General features: G+C 40.2%; 1 protein-coding gene across 1 annotated transcript in view; it reads right to left on the bottom strand.

Moving 5' to 3' along the window:
- AGK (acylglycerol kinase) overlaps positions 1-14,721 on the bottom strand; it is a 95,716-nt gene that overhangs the window by 29,428 nt on the left and 51,567 nt on the right. The window contains exons 7-9 of the mRNA XM_055421392.2: positions 13,701-13,733; positions 12,289-12,383; positions 7,543-7,612 (exon numbers count right to left, since the gene is read on the bottom strand). Coding sequence (XP_055277367.2) covers positions 7,543-7,612; positions 12,289-12,383; positions 13,701-13,733 — 198 coding nt within the window. The remainder of the gene's footprint in view (positions 1-7,542; positions 7,613-12,288; positions 12,384-13,700; positions 13,734-14,721) is intronic.

The raw sequence follows: 14,721 nt of genomic DNA, 5'->3' as shown, positions 1-14,721 counted from the left end.
GGATCCAAGCTGGAGCTTTCACAGAAAGAAGCCATGTGATGAGCCAGGAATGACAGAGTTGGGAAGGATGGAGAGCGTCTCACTTCTCACCACCTGCCCCACCCTCCTCATTTGGTTCTGGGTTGGCAGAGTCTGAGTCAAACCAAAAGACCAAAAATAAAGAACCAGAAAGAATTCCATAAATCCTAGTAGTTAAAGTCAAGTTCAAGGCACTGTAGATATCTATGTGGGACAGGAAAACAGTGATCCCCCTGGACAAAGCACTGAAGGAAAAAGCAATGGTTCATAAGACAGAAAATCCTTATTTTGTCTCCAGCACAGCTCGTCTATGATCAGATAACCCTTTATTTCTTAATCTGCCCCATGGAGACACTAATACATATCGTGCCTCTCTCACTGAGTTAGAGGACCTAAGGAGATGCGAACTCACACTCTACAATGAAAATATAAAGCACTATTAGAGCTTTTAAGGGCCATTTCTTTAATCTTTGGAGAATCTTCCATTATATGTTTAACTGTGTTTCAGTTTGTTTTTTAAAAGAAGAGGAATCTGGTATCAGGCTTCATCTATAATGCTTTCCAGCGTATTTTGAAAGCAATTTCCAGAAATAAAGAAAAAGGAAAAGGACAAATTCAGCCTAGCTGGGTGCCTCAGAAACCACAGTAGGGGCTACTGTACTTTGTTTTCTAGGAATTGATTTTAAAAGTTTTCTGCTTCCTGGGGTGTGTTATCAATATAAAGAGGCTGTGGTAAACTTGACTCTGGTTTTATCAATTCACAGAATTGGTATATTTGAAAGAAAAAGATAAAGGAGACGAGATATTTAAATGCAAGCACAGTCAAGAATTTCCAGTTAAATCCTAATTATTTCAGAATGTATAACTTCTCACACATAAATGAGAAGCAGTAACTCTCTCAGTTATTAAGAGACCTACCCTGATTCATTCCTTTGATAGTAACAATATTTTAGAATAATATCTTCATAGATGCTGACCTGCAGTTTCCTTTTCTAGCCTAGCATCTCTCTCAGTACCTTTTGTGAAAACAATTAAGCTTTATTAGATGCTAAAGAATCAATTACAACTTAAATTACTTTTACCCTGACCAGCAAGGTCATGGTGGAGAGTGCAGATGTCACTGCATAAAGAACAAGGAAAATAAAAGGAAAACAGACTGCAAGCTCATGGATTCATCCACTGTAAACAAGCACATAACAAACGCCATGTAACAAGAGTGCATTTTAGGATTGAAGCTTGGAATCGTGACACAGTGTGGAGCCGTCCACAGATACTTGGAAACTCGCGTGAATATAAAATGTGCATAACCTTTGGAGGACAACCTGAACGTAGCTGGTATATTTTTAAGGCCAAATCTGAGTAAAGTATGAGCGATTCACTGTTTACAGGATTATTTGGGTCTGTTTACAGGATTATTTGGCGGGGGGTGGGGGGATGGGGAGAAATAAAGATGACAAAGGAACAGATTCTTAACTGCTATCAAGCGAGAGTATCTTTTCAACTTCCAGGAATTGAACCCGTTTTAGAAGATCCTGATCAAGAACGTGCAATAGCTGTTGGGGCTTCTTCCCTCCAAACTTTTACCTTTGGTAAGATGTCAAACCAAAAAATGTTTTATATGTGCAATGAACACCATTTTTACCTCACACTCAGCTTCACCATGCCAACATTTCCTCATATTAGCTTTATCTGTGTGTGTACAGCTTGTAGAATTGTTAAATCATTTGCAAATAAACTGCAGACTCCATGACATTTCACTCAAAAAATTTCAGCATGTGTCTCCTAAGAAAAAGGACGTATACAGACACAACCATAACACCATGGCACCATATATCATCCATATTAAAATATCTCTGGTATCTTTTATAGCTGACACTATTTTTTCATTTTTCTAATCCAAGTTCTCATATCTTAATTATGCTATTTCTTTAGCTTTCCTTAACTGCTCAAGATTAAATCTTCTAAAAGAAGATTTCATGACACTGGTATTTTTGAAGAAGCCAAATCAGTGGTTGCTTCTTGGATTTGATTGTTTTCTCAAGATTAGAGTCAGTTAGATTAAGATGAATGTTTTGGGCCAGACAATACAAGGTGATGCTGTGTCCTTCTCAATGTATCATATCAGGAGGCAGACGATGTTCATCTGTCCCATTACTGGTGATGCTGTTTGATCACTGGGGCAAGGTGGTGTATGCTAGATCTCTCTATGATAAAGGTGTTTTTACCCTTTGTAATGATTAAGTACAGGAATTTGGCATAATTTGAGACTGTGTGGCTATTTGTTTCTCAACAACCTTCTATTCAATGTGTGTAGCATCCACTGATGATCTCTGCTTGAATTACTTCATTCAGTTCAGTTCAGTTCAGTCGCTCAGTCGTGTCCGACTCTCCGTGACCCCATGAATCACAGCACGCCAGGCCTCCTTGTCCATCACCAACTCCCGGAGCTCACTCAAACTCATGTCCACAGAGTCGGTGATGCCATCCAGCCATCTCATTCTCTGTCGTCCCCTTCTCCTCCAGCCCCCAACCTTTCCCAGCATCAGAGTCTTTTCCAGTGAGTCAACTCGTCGCATGAGGTGGCCAAAGTATTGCAGTTTTAGCTTTAGCATCAGTCCTTCCAATGAACACCCAGGACTGATCTCCTTTAGAATGGACTGGTTGGATCTCCTTGCAGTACAAGGGACTCTCAAGAGTCTTCTCCCAACACCACAGTTCAAAAGCATCAATTCTTCGGTGATCAGCTTTCTTCACAGTCCAACTCTCACATCCATACATGACCACTGGAAAAACCATAGCCTTGACTAGACGGACCTTTGTTGGCAAGGTAATGTCTCTGTTTTCTAATATACTATCAAGGTTGGTCATAACTTTCCTTCCAAGGAGCAAGCGTCTTTTAATTTCATGGCTGCAATCAGCATCCGCAGTGATTTTGGAGCCCAAAAAAATAAAGTCTGACACTGTTTCCACTGTTTTTCTATTTCCCATGAAGTGATGGGACCAGGTGCCATGATCTTCGTTTTCTGAATGTTGAGCTTCAAGCCAACCTTTTCACTCTCCTCTTTCACTTTCATCAAGAGGCTTTTGAGTTCCTCTTCACTTTCTGCCATAAGGGTAGTGTCACGTGCATATCTGAGGTTATTGATATTTCTCCCAGCAATCTTGATTCCAGATTGTGCTTCTTCCAGCCCAGCGTTCCTCATGATGTACTCTGCATATAAATTAAATAAGCAAGATGACAATATACAGCCTTGACGTACACCTTTTCCTATTTGGAACCAGTCTGTTGTTCCATGTACAGTTCTGACTGTTGCTTCTTGACCTGCATACAGGTTTCTCAAGAGGCAGGTCAGGTGGTCTGGTATTTGCATCTCTTTCAGAATGTTCCACAGTTTATTGTGATCCACACAGTCAAAGGCTTTGGCATAGTCAAAGAAGCAGAAATAGATGTTTTCTGGAACTCTCTTGCTTTCTCCATGATCCAGCGGACGTTGGCAATTTGATCTCTGGTGCCTCTGCCTTTTCTAAAACCTGCTTGAACATCTGGGAGTTCACGGTTCACATATTGCTGAGGCCATTCAGTTCAGTCAATTCAGTTCAGTCGTTTAGTCATGTCCGACTCTCCGCGACCCCATGAATCACAGCACGCCAGGCCTCCCTGTCCATCACCAACTCAAGGAGTTCACTCAAACTCATGTCCATCGAGTCGGTGATGCCATCCAGCCATCTCATTCTCTGTCGTCCCCGTCTCCTCCTACCCCCAATCCCTCCTAGCATCAGACTCTTTTCCAGTGAGTCAACTTGTCGCATGAGGTGGCCAAAGTATTACAGTTTCAGCTTTAGCATCAGTCCTTCCAATGAACACCCAGGACTAATCTCCTTTAGAATGGACTGGTTGGATTTCCTTGCAGTCCAAGGGACTCTCAAGAGTCTTCGCCAACACCACATTTCAAAAGCATCAATTCTTCAGCGATCAGCTTTCTTCACAGTCCAACTCTCACATCCATACATGACCACTGGAAAACCATAGCCTTGACTAGACGGACCTTGGTTGGCAAAGTAATGTCTCTGCTTTGTCATATGCTATCTAGGCTGGTCATAACTTTCCTTCCAAGGAGTAAGCGTCTTTTAATTTCATGGCTGCAATCAGCATCCACAGTGATTTTGGAGCCCAAAAAAATAAAGTCTGACACTGTTTCCACTGTTTCCCCATCTATTTCCCATGAAGGGACTGTCAAATGCTAATTCTCCAACTCTGTCATAGCTTACACAATTTGGTGATTCTTCTGTAATATGACTGTAGATTTGGGATTGATCATTTTTATTATAACGTATTGTAATCCACTAGCATTACTGTTTTTGATGTTCAAATTGCCCCAAAAGTGGCTAGTAGGATACCATCAAATAGCTGATAAAAGAAGATAAACGAAGGCAAAGGAAAGAAGGAAAGACACACCCATCTGAATGCAGAGTTCCAAAGAACAGCCAAGGAGTGATAAGAAAGCCTTCCTCAGTGATCAAGGCAAAGAAATAGAGGAAATCAATAGAATGGGAAAGACTAGAGATCTCTTAAATAACATTAAGAGATACCAAGGGAATATTTCATGCAAAGATGGGCTCAATAAAGGACAGAAATGGTATGGATCTAACAGAAGCAGAAGATATTAAGAAGAGGTGGCAAGAATACACAGAAGAACTGTACAAAAAAGATCTTCACGACCCAGATAATCACAAAGGTGTGATCATTCCCACTCACCTAGAGCTGGACATCCTGGAGTATGAAGTCAAGTGGGCCTTAGGAAGCATCACTACGAACAAAACTAGTGGAGGTGATGGAATTCCAGCTGAGCTATTTCAAATCCTCAAAGATGATGCTGTTAAAGCACTGCACTCAATATGCCAGCAAAGCCACTGCTGTTTTCCAAATTTGGCCACAGCAGTGGCCACACGAAAAGGTCAGTTTTCATTCCAATCCAAAAGAAAGGCAATGCCAAAGAATGTCCAAATAACCACACAACTGCACTCATCTCAGACACTAGCAAAGTAATGCTAAAAATTCTCCAAGCTAGGCTTCAACAGTACATGAACCAAGAACTTCGAGAGGTTCAAGCTGGATTTAGAAGGCAGATGAACCAGAGATCAAATCGCCAACATCCACTGAATCACAGAAAAAGCAAAGAGAATTCCAGAAAAACATCTATTTCTGTTTCATTGACTACGCTAAAGCCTCTGACTGTGTGAATCACAACAAATTGTGGAAAATTCTTAAAGAGATGGGAATACCAGACCATCTTACCTGAGAAACCTGCATGCAGGTCAAGAAGCAACGATTAGAACTAAACATGGAACAACAGACTGGTTCTGAATTGAGGAAGGAGTGAGTCAGTGCTGTATACTGTCACCCTGCTTATTTAACTTAGATGCAGAGCAACGCCGGGCTGGATGAAACACAAGCTGGAATCAAGATTGCTGGGAGAAATATCAAAACCTCAGATATGCAGATGACACCACCCTTATGGCAGAAAGCAAAGAGGAACTAAAGAGGCTCTTGATGAAAGTGAAAAAGTGTGAAAAAGCTGGCTTAAATCTCAACATTCAAAAGACAAAGATCATGGCATCCATTCCCATCACTTCATGGCAAATAGATGGGGAAACAATGGAAACAGTGACAGACTTTATTTTCTTGGGCTCAAAAATCACTGCAGATGGTGTCTGCAGCCATGAAATTAAAATACACTTGCTCCTTGGAAGAAAACTTTGACAAACCTCAACAGCATATAAAAAAGCAGAGATATTTGCTGACAAAGGTCCATACAGTCAAAGCTGTGATTTTTCCAGTAGTTATGTATGGATGCAAGATTTGGACCATAATGAAGGCTGAGAACCGAAGAATTGATGTTTTTGAACTGTGGTGTTGGAGAAGACTCTTGAGAGTCTTGAACTCTCAAGACCCTTGAATTGCAAGGAGATCAAACCAGTCAGTCCTAAAGGAAATCATTCCTAAATATTCATCGGAAGGACTGATGTTGAAGTTCCAATACTCTGGCCACCTGATACGATGAGCCAACTCATTGGAAAAGACCCTGATGCTGAGAAAGATAGAAGGCAAGAGGAGAAGGGGACGACAGTGGACAAAATGATTGGATGGCATCACCAACTCAATGGACAAGAGCTCGAGCAAGCTCTGGGAGACAGCGAAGGACCGGGAAGCCGAGCATGCTGCAGTCCGTGGGGTTGCAGAGTCGGACACAACTGAGTGACTCAACAAGAATAAAGGATACCATCAGGCTGGCTCCAAAGTCATTTCAGTGTTGTCCCCACTAGTTTTTGAGTAGTTCTTTGCCTTGTTCTTGCCCTGCCACTGAAAGACACCTCTGCACAGACTGCTGGTAAGTTTTATTAGGGAATGTACTCAAGAGACCAAAATCTGGGTGCCAGGTATGCTCACTGCTGTTTGGTGTCACTGTCTTAAGCCCCTTCAGTGGGCAGAGCCGGCAAATGTATTTCTAGAATAATTCACGAGTTCACCTACAAATCACTAAGAAAATGTTAGGCCACCCAGAAGAAGATATAGGAAGCAACAGAGAACATTGTTCCCACCCTAAAGCTGAGAAAAAGCCTGATAATCTACAGAATCATAATTTTTCTTAAGCTCTTCAGAGAGCTGAGAATATAAGAAAACAAAATTAGCCGAATTCCCAACAGAAAGCCCTCCAGAGGACAGACAGGTCACGAGAAGGGTTCTGCCCATGGCAGAGCAAGAGATTAAGAGACAGCCACTATACACACGCAAAAGATGAAGCCAGGTGCTGTCCCAAGTGCTTTTATTAGCTCTTTCAGTACTCAAAACAACCATATAAGATAAAAAAATTACTCGTGGGTCAAACATAATCAACAGAGGAACTAAAAACATGATACAACTATATTGAGAGGTGATATAGAGGACTTCTACGTAAGAGAGGCCAAGAGATAAGGTCTAAAACTGATAAACCAATACATGGCGTCATATACTTAAACTGAACTGTGTGTATGTGTGTGCTCAGTCGCTTTACCGTGTCTGACTCTTTGTGACCCCGTGGACCATAGCCCACCAGGCTTCCCTGTCCATGAAATTTTTCAGGCAAGAATACTGGAGTGAGTTGCCATTTCCTTCTCCAGGGGATCTTGCCAACACAGGGATTGAACCCGTGTCTTCTGGACTGGCAGGCAGGTTCTTTCCAACTGTGCCTCCTGGGACGCCTCCTACACTGAATTTCACGGAAAAATGGTTATGATGCAAATTTCAAGTTTTGTGGGGGTTTTTAAACTACAATTTTAAAAAGTAGCATCATAGGTATACTAATTAGTGGTAACCACTAAAATAACCAGGTAAAATTATTTTCTCTGTGGAGTTATACTTCAGATAGGAAAGGGTAAGAAAAGGAATTGGTTTCATTCTAACATTATTTGGACTATTGCATTTTATTTTTTTCAATATGTATTAGCTTGTAATTTTTCCAAACTCTTATGAAAAGACCTCCTTACCTTGATCTGTAAGACATCAAGTGGAACCGTCTCTCCTTTCACAATGGCAAGTGCAGCATCTGTAATACGTCTGAAAGGTAATAAGAAGGAAATTATCACATTGTGAAAAATAAGCTGCAGTCCCCCCAAGACACACACACCCACATATACACACACTCACCCCCCGCACAAAACCATTCCTGCCTAGAGTACTAACAGATGAATCAGGAAAAAGACATATCCCTTCAAAATACCCCCAGGAAAGTAGAATGAAGGAGTATAAAAGAATTGCTGATACAAATAGAGTGGAAGGCTCTGATACAGACTCAAAGAGAAGGCTTCAGCAAAGAAGTTTATAGGAAGCACTAATCATTTATTTACTTCACACTTATTAAGGGTCTACATTGTGTCCAACTCTTATAAATAAATAACATAACATCTTTCATTCATTGTAACAAAGTCAAGCACTTCAAAAACCATATACCTTTCTACTGTAATAACCTGAAGGATAACTAAAGGACAGGACTGGGCCTCCCCGATTGGCTCAGTGGTGATGAATCCACCTGCCAGTGCAGGAGACATGAATTTGATCCCCTGATCCAGGAAGATTCCAAATGCTGCAGAGCAACTAAGCCCATGTGCCCCAACTACCAAGCCGGTGCTCTAGAGCCGGGGAGCCACAACTACTGAGCTCATATGCCGCCAGTACTAAAGCCCGTGTGCCCTAGAGCCCGCGCTGCACAAGAGAAGTCACCACAGTGAGAAGCCCACACACCACAACGAGAGAGCAGCCCTCACTTGCCGCAGTTGGAGAAAAGTCCACATAGCGAGAGCAACCCAGCACAGCCATAGATGAAGATAAATACAATTATTTTAAAAAATAAAAAAAAAAAAAAGCAACTAAGGACCTCTGGTGTGGGGATTACATTCAAAAAGAAGAAAACAAATAAATACAGGACAGGATTCGTGGAAGTTATTTTAGAAAAATATAATAAATCCTCAAAATATACATGTTAATGCTTGGATGACATTCTGGGTTCCCTAGTAAGCAAGCTGAAACTTAAGAAACAACCTCATTTACTTTCTCAAATTTCCCTTTATTCCATTTTCCCCTCTAAGACAGATGTTATGTGGGAAGCAGGTAGAACTCTAGAAAATGAGATTCAATTTAGGAGAAAGCAAGATGCATGATCACCAGTTCAGATTAATTCGAAATGAATATACTAATTTCAAAGGAAGTTATCAGAAAGAATCCTAAAGTTCTGTGCTTGCTCTGAGCGGTACCCAGCATGTTAAGAGGTTTAAGAAGTGCTTTTGAGAGGCTGACCTTTAAAAAATGTTCCGACTGAAAAATGCCTTTCCATATTAACTTTTTTCAAAATTGCTGGCAGAAGATGCTTAACATGCAACCTTAAATTTGTCATCCTCTGGCAATAATTGAAAGTTCTACATAAAGCAGCCCTGTAACATGGAACAGCTATTTTTTAGGATTATTTATCTGCAACATTCCGAATTCAAAATTCCTTTTTCTTCTGTAGTAATTATGGTACAACAAATCTTGACAGCAATGCAAAAAGCAAAGCCTTGTTCTTTTAAATAGCCTCAGGCACCTGCCATGTTAAGAGGGTCTACAAAATTCTGAACCCAGGGCAGACCAACTTAATTACCTAAGAGCCCTGGGGCATGCTTATAAATTAAGTTTTAAAAATCTTCAAATTATAAATAGAAGCAGCAACAACATTAGTTTAACTGCAGGGAAAATCAGCCCTCAAGACACAGAAGGCTATGAAGGCCTTGAGGGCGGGCGCCCGGCATAGACCCTGGCTTTGGATAGGTGAGGGATTCTCCCAGGAATGCCCTCTGCCTCTGCATTGCTGACATATTCGGTAATGCTGGCAAGCAGTTCTAATAATCTACACTGACAGGCGGAAAGACCAGCTATCACAAGTGATCAAGACCCGAAGCAGACAGGATTTGTCTCTGACAGGCAAAAACGTTTAACTCACTGGTTGTCATATTTATTGTCCCTCGGAAATTGTAAACTGGGGAAAAATATACAGCAAAATGAAATGCCACATTCGGCTGCAGGAAGACTGGTAAAGGGCTGGATACTCCCCATTAGACGAAGACTTGAGGCATGAGGGACCTTTTTATAAAGACCTGATATTAGTATATGTCAACATTTATGCCTAATCTGTGATATATGGGCCAAGGCTTTTTATCTAAAACAAAGAACTGAATTGTTAAAAGATATAAGATGACTCCTAAAATTAAACAGCAATAATAAATCCATAAAACCAGTCTATTCAAAATCCCCAAGCAGAACTGGACAGCCACATGCAAAAGAATCAAACTGCACCACTAGCTTACACCACACACAAAGATAAAATGGATTAAAGACCTGAATGCAATAAGACCTGAAACCATAAAACTCCTAAAAGAAAACAGAGGGTAGGCTTCTTGACGTAAGACTTGGTGATGATTTCTGAATCTGATACCAAAAGTGACAAAAGCAAAAATAAAAAAGTGGGACTACATCATACTAAAAACCTTCTGGAGAGCAAAGGAAACCAGCAACAAAATGAAAAGGCAACGTGATGAATGGGAGGAAATATTTGCAAGTCATATATTTGCTAAGTGGTTAATATCCAAGACATATAAACATCTCACACAACTCAACAGAGGGAAAAAAATTCACTTGAAAAATGAGATGATCGGAGCAGACATTTTTCCAAAGAAGACATACAGATGGCCACAGGTACATGAAAAGATGGCCCGGAATCATGAAACTTCAGCGAAAAGCAAATGGAAACACACAGATATCCCCTCATACCTGTGAGAACGGCTATTACCAAAAAGATAAGAAATAACAAGTGTTATAGAGGACGTGGAGAAAAGGGAACCCTTGTTCACTGTTGGTGGGAATGTTAAATTGGTCCAGCCACTGTGGAAAGCAGTATGGAGATTCCTCAAAGAATTAAAAATAGAACTACCATACAATTCAGCAGTGCCACTTCTAGCTATTTATCCAAAGAAAACAAAACAGTAACTCGCAAGATGCATGCGCCATGCTTGTTGCAGCATTATTTACAATAGCTGAGACATGGAAACAAGCTAAGTGTCCACTGACAGGTTAATGGATAAAGAACATGCGATACACGCATATGTTCATGCACACACACAGTATTCAACAATAAAAAGAATGAGATTATGCCATTTGCAACAACATGGATGAACCTGGAGGGTGTTATGCTAAGCGAAGTTAAGTCAGACCGAGAAAGACAAATCCTATATGATCTCACTTATATGTGGGTGGCATCTTAAAAAAAAAAGTTCATAAATGACATAAAACAGATTGGTGTTTGTCAGAGGGGGGGTGTGGGAGGTGGGCAAAATAGGTGAAGGGAGTCAAAAGTTACAAAACCTAAGTCATGGGGACGGAAGTTATAGCATGGCAACTAACGCTAATACTGTGCTGTATGTTTGAAAGTTTTCAAGAGAGCATATCTGAAAAGCTCTCATTGCAAGGGAAAAAATTCCGTAACTACTGTCTGGTGGTAGATGTCAGCTATACTTACTAGGGTGGTATACACATACTGAATCATTGGGTTCTACATCTGAAACTAATACAATGTTGTATGTCCATTACACTTTAAGAGAAAAATCCCAAAGCAGAAACAAAAAAATATTCCAAAACAGAAAATCACTTGCATATTGTTACTGTCACTGATTCTGGAAGGTTATAAACAGAAAAGCCTTGAGAATATTTCAATTCATTCATTCAACAAACACTATTTATTGACCTCTCCAATGTGTCACAAAGCCTTAAAGATCAGGCATTTAAAATGGATAACCAACAAGGACCTACTGTATAGCACAGGGAACTCTGAGCAATGTTATGTGGCAGCTTGGACAGGGGGTAGTTTGGAGGAGAAGGGATACATGTATATGTATGGCTGAGTCCCTCTACTGTTCACCTGAAATTATTAACAACGTTGTTAATCGACTGTATTCTAATACAAAATAAAAAGTTTAAAAAATAAAGATCAGGCAACCGACAATGAGAACCTGATAATGATGTGTCCAAGATTCCATTTCTAATCAAAGTCACAACTTAAATTCAAGATTCCCATCTTCCTGAAAGACTCAATTTTTGTTTACATAATGCTTTCAAAAGAAAAGTGCAATGGTAACAATTTGCCTGACTCCTGAAGACAACGGTAGACTTACAGCAATTTAATTTAGATGTCAGGGCTGCACTGCTTTCTGTCTACTTTCTCTGTACTGCCTTCTACCTTAGGCATTCCCTAAAGGAGGTAACTATATTTGGTTGTTTTAGCTACTTATATTATCAAGGTAATGGAGCCAAGGCTGCTGGCTCGGTCTCCACGGGGAATTTGCTATTTGTCATCATGCATACTTAACGCAAACAAATGAGCACTGCAAATGTGTCTTCACCAGAGATCTTACAACACAAAAGCACACAAACAGTATGCTTGGATCAGCAAAGCTATCTTCGTAAGAAACAAAAGGACATCAGTATTCATCATCATACCTCACCTGGGGACTTAATATTAGATCACCAGGGTCCCACCACCCAACAGAGAAACTTCCCAATCAACCGAATGTTTGAACTCTGATCTCCTCCTTTTAATGATCTGAAGTTTCAGGCTAGCGAAACTCAAAAAGAAAACTATCACACGTGCGGATCTGCCATTCCCAGGCTCTCTCACCCACAAATGCTACCATCCCACACTGACAACCTACTGGACTTTGTTTCCACTCTCGGCAAAGAGCGTCTGACTCAAACTACTGGTCTGGCCCAGTGGGATGAATCCGATGGGAATCTTACTGAAGGCAGCCTGGGGGGAGGAAAATGAGAGGGAAGTTTTATTGTTATGGTCAGAGAATGAGACTGAACAAAGAGGCACAGACGTGTCCATAAAACAAAGTAAGTGACCCTGGCCCTGCCTCCCTGTCTTCCCTCCCACGCCCCTAGACCAGCCATCAGGTGATCCTGAGGAAGCAGTTTCTAGAACAAGGCAGTTCATGAAAACAAAACTTCAAATTTGGAAGAAATACTTGAATACTCACTAACAGCAATGGGTTGAAAGAAATTTGGTTAAAAAAATGAGTGTCTTGGATATTACACAACTGCATGACTGTGACAGACTTTTTTACGTTGCCACACTGTTTGACAAAGTTGCAGATAAAATTCAATTAAAAATGTCTAACGTTGGTATAGTGACTGAGGACAGGTGAAACTGCCTTGTAAACTATTGCAAGTATAAACAAGGCTAAGAGAATATGCAAGGTCAAGCAGCAGCAGAATGGCACGGCAGAGGACTTAATTAAATGCTGCTGCTGAGGTTCTAAAGATTATTTTGAGCTCAATCTATTATTACCAAGGGACTGTGAAGGATCTTCTTCCTTGTGGTTACTTTCTTTTTTCTTGTTGTCGTATTTCTTATTTAAAATACTTTAAATTATTGTAGAAAAGTGGATAAAATAATCTCACAACATCCATGTAACTATATCTGCTTCAGAGTTTTAAGAGAGAAATTGACGCGGATGCAGTTCAAGTCCCTTCTCACCCTCTTCCTCTTTCCCTTCCCCAAAGGAAACCAACCATCCATTATCATAGACTTGGTACAATTCCTTTCCATCCACGTTATTATCCTTTGACTACAAAGTTGATGCTTCCATCAACAGTATCTTTGTTCTCTGAATTTTAGAACTTTGTAGAAATGCCTAACATGCTTTGGCAATCTGACTTTTTTACTGAATATTTTTTAGATTTACCACGTAGATGTTTGTAAGTCTAGTTCATTCATTTTAACTGTTGTGTGGCTTCCAACATACCAATATACCATGGTTTATTAATGAAAGAATCCTTTGAGAAAAAGATTTTATAGGGAAATTTTATAGTTTAAACAACTCTTGGTTAAACAAAAAAAAAATCATTGGATATTCTAGATTCCCAAAGCAGAAAAGTCCGCCATGGGCTAATAAAAGTGTTCTATGACCGGCAGATTTTACTTTCTAAAATCCAAGGAAGCAAAACTTGTTCCCACCTGAAAACATAAAACAGGGAGGGAGGGAGGGAAGGAGTGGGGAAGGGAGGAATAAAGAAGGAGGAGGAACGTAAAAGTCAAAATGCAATCATTCTTACAGCTCACCTCATCTGCTCTTCGAAGAACTCCAGTAATAACCTAAAAATGTTATAAAAATTATTATAAACACCTTGTAGTTCCTTTATCATAAAATAATTGGATTCCACTTTCATGGACCACAAACTTGTTCCTGTTTTCTTCCTACAAACTATGTCAAAAGATGTATTGGTTCTTAAAACACAAACCATTCTCCAATAAGATCAGAGCTAAATTAGGTTTTATTCTTCACCTGGGATCAATAGGACTATAAAGACTAAGATAAAATAATTATAAAACCTCCACATTATATTAGCAAAATTATGTTTTAAGTTCAAGAAGATGGATCACTCAGAAGCCTGCTCTCAATAAATGTCTCTTACTGATGAATACAAAGACAAGGGGAATTGTGTTCCCTCTACAAAAAGACGCTTTTCATTTGAATTTTTACATAATTTACTTTTCACTTTTAAACTATAAGGCGCAAGTCTTACAGAAACTGTAAAAAAATACCTGAAGAAAGAACACTTCCTCATTAACCCACCAGACATCATTAGTGAGTTGTTTACATTCTGTTACATTTCTCTCCAATTCTTTTTTTTTTTAAATCAGGGCATAGTTTTATGACTAGATTACACCAGATACACAATTTGGTATCTTTCTTAAAAACATTCTGTAAAGCCAAGGCTGACGCCACTCTTCTCCCTCCTCTCCTGCCTCCCTGAATTTTGGGATTAAATGGGGCTCTGATGTGGCCCGCTTCATTCTTTGTTGGCATGCTATCTGTTTTCTTCACACTTCATTAAAAAGCCATAAAAACAATTAAAAGATCATTAGCACAGCCTTTTAAAAAGAAGCTTACTAAGGCTCATGTGGTTGCTAAATTAAACACGGGACAATGGCCTGCCTGCTGGTAGCTCTGGATCCATAAACACCGAGGGAACCACCAGGTAGCGGCAAAAGGCAATGATAAATGAGGTCCGGATGTAACGTTTACACGGGACGGGGTGACTGAGCGGGAGGGGGCCCTGCACTGGGCTCTTCAGGGGCT

This window comes from Moschus berezovskii, chromosome 3 (assembly GCF_049115385.1).
Source record: "Moschus berezovskii isolate FMDL1 chromosome 3, NW_MosBer_1.0, whole genome shotgun sequence".
Classification (NCBI taxonomy): Eukaryota; Metazoa; Chordata; class Mammalia; order Artiodactyla; family Moschidae; genus Moschus; species Moschus berezovskii.
This window is presented reverse-complemented; position numbering and strand designations above follow the sequence as displayed.